Source organism: Alligator sinensis, unplaced genomic scaffold (genome assembly GCF_000455745.1).
Source record: "Alligator sinensis unplaced genomic scaffold, ASM45574v1 scaffold492_1, whole genome shotgun sequence".
Taxonomy (NCBI): domain Eukaryota; kingdom Metazoa; phylum Chordata; order Crocodylia; family Alligatoridae; genus Alligator; species Alligator sinensis.
The window spans coordinates 1347230-1357337 of NW_005842186.1; the positions used below are offsets into that span (position 1 = coordinate 1347230).

General features: G+C 44.2%; 1 protein-coding gene across 1 annotated transcript in view; it reads left to right on the plus strand.

Annotated features, from left to right (window-relative positions):
- The first annotated feature begins 11 nt into the window (after positions 1 to 11).
- Positions 12 to 10108, plus strand: part of HCN4 (hyperpolarization activated cyclic nucleotide gated potassium channel 4) — a 152117-nt gene continuing 142020 nt past the window's right edge. Inside the window, exon 1 of the mRNA XM_014521142.2 lies at positions 12 to 223. Coding sequence (XP_014376628.1) covers positions 78 to 223 — 146 coding nt within the window. The 5' untranslated portion in view covers positions 12 to 77. The remainder of the gene's footprint in view (positions 224 to 10108) is intronic.

The following is a 10108-nucleotide window of genomic DNA, read 5'->3' on the forward strand; positions in this document are numbered from 1 at the left end:
CCACCTCAATCAAGGTGGGGGGCGGCGGCGACCAGATCAGCCCGGACGAGGAGCAGAGGCTGGGCCAGGCCGGCTTCATGCAGAGGCAGTTCGGGGCCATGCTCCAGCCGGGGGTCAACAAATTCTCCTTGAGGATGTTTGGCAGCCAGAAGGCCGTGGAGCGGGAGCAGGAAAGGGTCAAGTCGGCCGGCTTCTGGATCATCCACCCCTACAGCGACTTCAGGTACGGCCTCCGCCCCGCCCGCCCGGGGGGAACTTTCCTGGGCAGCTCCCCCAGCAGCTGGAGGGCAAAGCCCGTGCTGAGCAGGGCAGGTGCCAACCCCAGCTCTGGGCATCTTCCTGAAGCTGCGTGCCATGCCCCTGCCTCCTTTGAACCATCGCTTTAAGCCACTGATGCACCACCTGTGTCCTCTGAGTGCGGGCAGCCGCTCAGTGTCGTGGGGAAATGGAAATGTCCCCCCACCTGATGCACGGGCACTGCCGGAGCCGGGTGTCTGCTGCTGCTGCTGCTGCTGCTTCCCGACTCCTCCTGCAGAATCGGGATCCCGGGGGAGCAGGGCTGCAAGGGACCTCCAGAGGTTGTCTGGGCCAAGCCCTTGCGGGAGGCAGGATCATCCCTGTCCAAACCAGCCCCATTGTGTGTCGCCTGCGCCTTCCAGCGTCTGTGTTACAAATCCACCTCGCTGTTCCCTGAACCTACAAGAGTTGTTCCTCAACAACTGCAGCATCACTCATCAAGCATGTGTATGTGCAGGGAAGGGCACTTGAGTCCTTCAGAGGATGCTGAAGTGTGTGTGCGTGTGTGTGTGCGTGTGTGTGTGTGTGTGTGTGTGTGTGTGTGTGGGGAATGGCATTTTAGTCCTTCAAAGGATGCTGAGGAGTATGTGCATGTGTCTATGTAGGGAATGGCACTTTAGTCCTTCAGAGGATGCAGAAGAGTGTTCCTGTGTGCGTGCGTGCATGCATGTGTGTGTGTGTGTGTATGTGCAGTGAAGGGCACTTTAGTCCTTCAGAGCATGCTGAAGTGTGTGTGTGTGTGTGTGTGTGTGTGTGTGTGCGTGCATGCATGCATGCGTGTGTGTGTATATATACAGGGGATGGCACTTTAGTCCTTCAGAGGATGCTGAAGTGTGTGTGCGTGTGTGACTCCTCCTTTGGGGGACTGATCTGGGCAGCTGGACTGTTTTTGCTAAACAGTTGTTCTCCCCTTCATTGAAGTAGCCACCTTTCACTCAGGTTAATAAATCAACTCCTAAGCAGTGGAGCCCAGTTTCTTTAAAGCACTCAGTCACGGACAATAGGGTTGTATGGGGGTATTTTTAAGTTAGTTGATGGCTACTGCACAGGTGAATTTCCCTCTGCAATATGTATGTGAAGTACTGCAATCAATAATTTATTACCTAGTGCAATCAGTGCCTAGGGTTTATTGCTTCAACTTTAATCACAACAGGTTAATATATCACATTAAAAACACATTGTGGAGGCACGCCATACAAATATATATATTTACACATAACATACTGCTGTTGAAACTTGAAATCTTCCACTAGTCCTCTGTAATCATAAAGGATTGGATCAGAGAGATTTACAAGACGCTGGGGACAAGGGAGGTTTGTCCATCAGTACCAAGCCCCTGAAAGTATATTTTGCAGATGTAAAAAAAAAAAAGAAAGAAAGGTTCACACATTTAAAAGATCCATAACTGAGGGTGATCAGATCACTTGACACTTTCTTGCAGTAACAAGCAGTAAGAGAGGGCTATGTGATTTGGAAGGCTGCACTGTCATTTACATTCGGTGCATTCAGGTGTCCCAAACGCTAAGCTGACCAAGCATGAAGGTTTTCCAATAGTCACATCATGCTACTTATGCCTTGCAAGTGATATCTCACAACTGCTGTGGAATGTGAGTGTTTGGCTTTTAGAAACAGCAACAAATGCGTAATTTTGGCTCTTGATCTTTGTATTATAGAGTTTTAAAAACAAAGCAAAATCTCTATAGCCTCTTAGGATAGCTATTCTTTTACATGTAGGATGTCAAAGGTGCTTTTCTTAAAGTTTTTTTGGTTCAATGAGTGGACTTAATTTAAAACAGACCAGGGATGGCATGTTTCACATGTTTGGGGTATTCATTCTCCCCATCTCTTTTTGAAGGCTATTTTATTAGCATGAAACCAAACTGGTGAACTCCAGTCAAAAATGCTGGTAATATAGTAGCTAATGTGCCTCTTATCCAAAGTGCGATGCTCCTATGGTTGTCTTCATCTGGAATTGCTAGGTAGCCAACACTTTCTACTTAAAATAGCACAAGTGATGAGGTAAGTTTTTATTTGTGAGGTGCTCCATTAGAGAGGCATTCACAGTGTTGCACAAAGGATTGGAATATACAGGCAAGTTTGAATCACCTCAGTCAAATGATCAGGCTGAGTCTGTAACACCCAGCAGGTCACAAGCGTGTATGTGATTTGTTAGTATTAATAATGAAATGCTTGTCTGCTGTAGCCTTGTGTTTGTGCAGAGAAGGGGATGCTAGTCTGCTGAAGTCCTCAGGTGCAAGGCACTCTTTCCTTGGTGGTTGGTTCCAGCTAAGCTGATATATTGCTGTTTTGTCTTCCTCTCTAACCTGATGCTAGAAACCTGGCACACAATGTATGCTGTCTCTTCCCTGCTGTCCGTACTAGCAGCACTAGTTCCATAATGGATGTGCTGAACTGGTTGGAATATATTTTTATACAGTCCTTTCTGATTCTTTTGTGGGCAAACTGTTCCCCCTTTTGCCCTGCTGCCAAGTGACTTGAGGCATTATCCCTTTGAAGGTGACAGCCACTGAAAGGACTTGGCTGAGAGTACAGCCTGTGGCCAATGTTGGAACTGAAGGGAGGAATGGGACCCTTTTCCTGGTTTTGATGGGGCTCATGTTCCCACCTTCTCTGAGACCTGCTAAAGCTTCCCTCTTGGAGGTGACTGAGTTCTGCCTCCTATGCATATGAACAGTTTTTCTTTTCTTTTTTTCTTGGCCTTTGAAATGCAGCAGATTGCACCAATGGCAGTTGTTGTCAAAATGTTTCCAAGGACTAGTTCTCCTTGACCCAATGGACTTTATTTCTTCCCTTGCAAATTATGCAGTGCAACACTAATTGGTTCTGATTGGCATCAGGGGCAGGTTTTATGGTATTGGGACAGCATAAGAGCCTAGATTCTCAATTGCCTTGCACCTTGCCTAGTCATCAATGCAGTTCTACCCTGCATTGTGCGTGTGTGTGCTGGCCTAAAAGCCAATGCAAGGTCCAGGGAAATAGAGAATTAGGTTCTACCTCTTGTTTCCTGTGTCTCTGGGGAAACCAGTTCCATCACTGAGAGTAGTTCCTGCACCTGTAAACATTTTGGGGGAGAGCTGGGAATTCATAACTGTTGCTTTGTGCTCTGCTGGCAGCATGAACTTGTGGACTGGATATTTTAAGCTTTATTTACAGTGGCCTGATTCTGCTGTGACTTGCGCTGAAGTAACTGATTCACACTGATGTGAGGGTTTTTCCTGTTTTAGTACATGACAGTGGCTTTCATCATGGACTGTCATTAAAGTATCTGTTTTACATCTAATAGGGTTAATTCAGTGACAAATTTCTGACCCCTCTAGGAGTAAATTGAGTTAATACAGATTAATGTTCTGTTGATCTCTGCCTCTAGTCCATTGTGCAGGGAAAAGAAACGAAGTGACCTTTATAAAAGCCAACCCCAGTGCCCTGAATGCTGGTGACTAATGCAGTGGACTAGTTCTAGAAGCAGTTAAGAAGTGCCTTAGAAATTTCTAATAAAATTGCTTATTGGTTAGTACACTTAGGTGCATATCCATGAATTAGTTACTAGAGTTGATTTGCATCTGTGATTAATTGCCTATCAGTGCAGAGTCAAAGGTGCATTTCCTAGATCACAATTCATGTGAGACTTCGATAGCTTTTTCCGTGGGCAGATAGAATCGTAAGTTATAACTTGGAAGAAGCATTGATCGGGTACAGTTGGTTTAATAATAAAAAATAACAGACAAACAATCAATGATCTATTTGGTTTGTGGTACAGTGAAGGATATTGGTGGTATCTGCTCTCTCTGCAGCCAGGATCAGCTTGCAAAGTAGATGGAGTTTACTGCTTTTTAGAATGGACTGAGAATCGCTGCAATACCTAAAAGACAAAAATAGTACAAATTGTGGATGCAAATAGAACTGAATATTTATGCACTGCCCAGTAACCTATGCTATTATTTTTCCACATGAAAGAGAAGCGGAGGCCTTGTGGAAAACAATGAAAAACTATTCTATTCAGAAACCATTCCACTTTCAGATCATGGGATTTTTTTTTCCCTTTGGCTTTTTAACTTTTCATTATTTGCAGTATTCATATGCAAATAGAATCTTTGTTCCAATCACTCCTGCTGCCTTTTGCACATTGCTATTTGAGACGTTGGGACCATTTTCATAACACCCAATGGAGATGCTCTAAACAAAATTGCAGGCCCAGTTCTGAGAGTCCCTAAGAAATAATATACTGTTATTTCCTAAATGTTGGTCCGATCCTCCAAGCAGTAGGGTTTCCTACCATGGTACTTCTCACACAGTAACTACTACACCTGCTAGCATTTGTGGTGGGGCAGGGTTGAAACAGAAGCCCTCCAGTTGTGTCTAGGCAGAACTCGTCGATTCCTGAAGGGCTCCATGGAGTCCCTGTGGGCCTGGGCAGAAATTGGCTAATCATATAATTGTTTTGTTAAGAATGGGAAAAATCATTTATGAAATGTACAACTGCCCTCAGTGACTTTGTCACTGCATCAGGGCAGGTGTTGCCATCCCTGTTCTGAATCAGTAAAGCCACTCTACCTGCTGCTGTAAAATGGCTCTGCGTACAACCTCTCTCCATTGTTTTATGCCTGCCCACATCCAGAAACCACCCACTGTAGTCTGATCTTGTGCCTTGTTTACTATTCCTAATAAAGCAAAATGAAAGCTGCATGTTGTTCCAGTGCATAGTGCAGTGCATACCTAAGTTCTGGTAATAGTGCGACTTCTGTATTAAAGTGAAGGGAGACGGTAGAAAGGACTTCAGTGTAAGAATCTCTGCTTTCCATTAGACATAGCAGCTACTCACCAGTCACGGATACAGGTGAAAATGTAGGTAGTTCAAATACTTGTCTCTCTTCAGACTGGTTGTGAATGCCTTGAAACTGTAGGGCAGTGGCACCTCACCTTCTGGTTCTGTGGGCCAGATGAGTGACGCAGGGTGAGTCCTCAGGTTGGATCCCACGCTGGGGTCAGCTTGCGTGATCAATCTGTGAGTCTGGCCCAAGATGCCAGACCACCCTGCATGCTTGGATCTGACCATGCGCTGGCATGATCTAGTGTGCAGGGACATGTTATCTGACTCACAGGGCTCCTTGCAGATCCAGAAATTTGACAGTAATGGAGTAGCAATTACTACTGTCCAATTTCTGGCCTGCTGGGGGGGCTCTGCAAGCTGGATGATACAGCTCCACTGGCCAGGTCTGGCCCACAGGGCAGGGATCGATTACCCCTGGTTTAGGATAATGCTATCAGATCCTGCTATCTTTATCCAAGTAAAATTTCCCATCGTTTCTGTGGAAGTTTTACCTGAGTAGTACTGGATTAATCAGTAGGATTGGATCAGGGGTCTGGCTGAGATACGTGGATGGACTGCAATGACTTCAGTGGACTTTGGATCAGGCTGCAACAAAAAACAAATATGGTTGTGTCGTTAACTGGCAGAGTGTTCAGGAAATATGGATTCAATTTCTGACTATATCTCACAGATCCCCTGTGTGATGTTGGACAATATGCTTCATTTAATTGGTACCTTAGTTTTTATCTGTAAAATGGAAATAAATTGTCCCTTGCCTTACACTGGGCTATTGTGGTGATAAAGTCATTCATGTATGAGCAACATTTAGATACTGTGACGTGCTACATTTAAAGAAAGTAATGGCTCTTTAAATAAAATGCTGCAGCTTATTACCATAATGACGTGGCAAAGTTTGGGGCCATTGCTATTACTGATATTGCAATGTTTTTTGAGGTTGCTAAATCAAGCACACTAAAATTAGAACATGCCAGAATTAAGGTTGCCTGTGAAACCTTAATTACCCGATCACATGCTATTTGTTTTTTAGCAGACCCCAGTCTCATTCAGGTCACAAGGTGGATGATGCTATTTTGATTTTCAGTATTTCTACTTTCCTGTTCAATGTGGACCCATTGCCTTATTTATTGTACCCTCATCAAGTTCTGCTCTGAAAACAAAATGATTAATTTGCTTCTCTATGGTACTCATCACTAGAGCATCTGAGTGCTGCACAAACATCAATTTATTTTCAAAACATGCTTGTGATATGAGAGGGAAGGCAATATCCTCAACTGCAGATGGGAAGGTGAGGCACAGTGATGAAGGTTAAAAGTAGCCAGTAATTTTGGATGTCTAGCTTGAGATGCCCAGAAACTGACTTCTTTCAGACTGTTCAGCGTTCTGTAGCATTTGTGATGTTCAAAGCATAGCTCAGCATTTCTGTAACTCAGACCTCAAATTCTCAAGTTGGGAATCTCCAAAAATATGGAACACACCCAACTAGTGACCACTTGGTGACTTCACGCGTTGCACAGGAACTCCTTGGCAAAGGGATAAAGTCCAGTTCTCCAAGCTGGCATTCAGCTGTCTTAACTATGGGACCATCGCTTCTCTACCTGCAACCAACCCCTGCCTCTCTCACTACAAGCTTTCCCAATTTTACAAAACATGAGACCAGGAGTCCTGTTGACAACAGTCTTCTACTCTGCAAGCCTGACTTTAGCCTCACAACTCCCTCCTGCACACTGAATGGGGCAGAAGTTTAATGGGGAAAAATAGGATGCACGTGCACAGGCAAACTTAACCCTGATTTTTCTTCCTAATCTCAGTGCTTGACTCTGTAATCACACTAATGTTCTTTTAATGTAGCAGCTTTGTATCTGTGGGTTTTTTAAAAAGCAAATGGAAAAAGAAGCCTAGCAATTTAATCTTATAGCGTCATATTTACACCCACATGGTTCATTAGCAGGTTTGGAAGCAGACCCTTTGCCACTTGAGCTAATGAAGTAGACAGTAGCTGTTGTAGGTCATCATCCTCGGTGTGGACCAATGCTAGGAGAAGATGAGATGTTCATTTATCCATTGGGTTTCAGATACTTGCTGACAGCAGAGGAATGGGAGAACTCGGGATTCTTTGATCCCATCTAGGCTCTGGAGGGGAGTGTGCTCTGTTAGACACAGATTTATCTGCCAGTTTCCAGCTCCTAAGAATGATGACTTCTGCCTCAACCCCTTCAAGCTATCCCTGCCCATTTCCCATCTTTCTTGTTCTTCTCTCCTCATCTAACCAGTCCATTATCTCTCTTCAAGTTTCTCATCCGAGTCTCCTTGCCCAACCAGTCCAAGTTCCCCAATCTTGGCTCTTTTTCTTACCTTGGTTTGCAGCTCTGCCTCCCCCCCCCCCCCCCCCCCTCCCGTTTCCATCTCCATACTGTTCCTTATCTACTTGATGGCATTAGCATTCTTCTCACTTCCTGCTCCTTGTTTTGTTCTCTTTGTTCAGCCAGATAAAATTTGTGCCCCTTGTCCGCTGTGCTCACCACCTCCTCTTTTACTAGTTTGCAGTCCCAGTCTCCTTCCCAAGCTAGTCCCAGTCTCCCGACTAGCTCCTCATACAGTCTTAGCTTTCCTACTCCTGCCCAGCTACCAGTCACAGTCTTTTTGCCCAACCAGTTGCGGTCCTGCTGTCTCCAGCCTGGCAATGGAGTTCCCTTTATGAAGCCAGCTTATTAGTCAAACACTTTCACCTCCTGAGAGTTGGACCCAAATAATTCCTTTCCCTTGAAATGAGCTTTCCAAATCATGCATGAGTCTAGAGCAGCAGTTCCCAAATCTGTGGTACAAGAACCACCAGTGGTATGCAGACACCCTGTTAGTGATGCAAGTTAACAGATTTATTATAACTACTTTATATGACAAAACATTACTGGTAGTATTTAAGGTTGAACTGAAAAATTTGTGTTGGTACTTAAGGTCATATCGTTTTAAAATGGTGGTGTGCAATCTGTCAGAGTTTGGGAACTGCTGGTCTAGAGGCAAAAGCTCCATCTTACCAGGTCTCAGTGGCTAAGTGGGTTCTCTTTTTGTGCAATGCAGTGTGTTTTATAAAACTGTGCACTAATAAGCATGCAGGAAAGTATCCACATAGATACTTCCAGTGTTCTGATAAATGTGTAAGGACATGGGTCTCTGATAAAGTGTTGTTATAATTAGGTAGCACTGCTAATGGTTTTTGTTGAATACATTTGTTGCACTAAAGCCCGCAATATCACATCAGAATATGTTTACTAGACAGATAAAAGAGGTGGAGATAACATGGTGTCATTTGAGCTTGAAACCACTGAAATGTATTTCCTATGTGTTTTGAACAACTCGTTAGCAAGTCAGTGAGTTCCTCAAAAGCGTCTTGAAACCCTTCTCTTGGATCTCTTATCTTTCTTAAAGCATGTATTTCTGTCTTTCTCCTATTTTTAAAGCGGTGTTAGTGCCAAGGCAGTCATAGGTCAATCAAGTTATTGTTGGTTCTAATTGGCACTCTAACAAGTAGTTAAATCAATTACCTGCAGATGATTGTCACTCACAGATAAAGGTGCCAGATCCCTTTCTGTCTCTGAGAACATCAAAGAAACCATTTTTATCCTCATCTTTTCCCACTGATACCTCCACTAACAGAGCCTAAGCAAAAGGCTAGTTCATGAGGAAGTGGCAGTTTGAAATTCGAGATTTTCTTCATAGAGTTAAATAAAGGATTGATGCACCTGGTAAGGAATGCAAGCAAGTTCCAGTCTGTTCCCTGCTGGGTTTCTGGTCATAGCCATGTTGGTCTAAGGACATAGGCAGGCAAGGTTCTTTGGGTAGATGTGATATCTTTTATTAGACCAACTGAATAGTTGGAAAAAGTTCTTGGCAAGCTTTCGGGCACAATCACCCTTCTTCAATGATCCTTCTTAATCAATCACCCTTCTTAAGTCTGTTCCCTGGAGTGACAGTATGGTAGGAAGGGCTGAACATGGGCCCAGATGAAGATTTTCTAATGTATCAAGTGGAAAGGGGACTTAGGTGCCCAGTTCTGATTTTCTGTGCCTTGCTGGCCTTTGTGCTTGTGAAAAATTTGCCCCTAAATCTCTTTCCTGCTTTGTAACATTGTTAATTATTTGGTTTCTCCACGTGTGCTTGAGCTTCATCCCTTTTGCCAAGATCCCCACAGCTGAATGACACTGGGTGATAGGAAGGCTATCCCATGAGAATGGTCAGAGTTGATTCTGTGTCAAATTGTGTTAGGAGATGCTTTACATTAACTGCTTTCTTCCCCTCTCTAGGCATCTACATCATAGTCCTCACTGTGATATCTGAACATGTCTCACTCAGTGGCTTCTCTATGGAGCAGATTCAATTTGCAAGTCAAGATAAGATTTTCCTAGCTAGGCTCTTCTAAGGGCCTCTGAATCAAAGCTGCTGCTGTCTTTCTGCCTCATATGTGCAGGCCAGTAAGGAATATCCTGCTCCTACCTTCACTGGCCAGTTTTATTGGTTATGCATCAGGCAAACTAAAATGCAGCTTTACTCTGTGCAGCTGTATGAGCTCTGCAGTGCTGACAGCACTAAAAACAGGTTTTTGTCAGCAGATAAAGCAGCTAGGACTCAGGGAAACATTGAGGGAGGGAGCAGGTGTGTGGTGTGTTAACAAGGTGCTGTTTTAGATGCCCTTTTCTGACCCGTACCCTAGTTTAATGCTTCACTGCCTTGGAAGTCCCTTTACAAATGCAGTATATTCTCAGTGGCTGACAACAAATATGGCCATCCTGTGTCTAGCATTAGCACCAAGCTGTAGAAACTGACTGATTTTACTCCTGTTAACGGCACCATATGTGGCAATGGAGGGATGTGCTAATAAGAGAGAAGCAGACAAGGATCTAAAGAGGAATATTCCAAGGTCTGTTGAGGACCCATCGGTTGGACATGATAGAGGCACAGCCTCTTTCC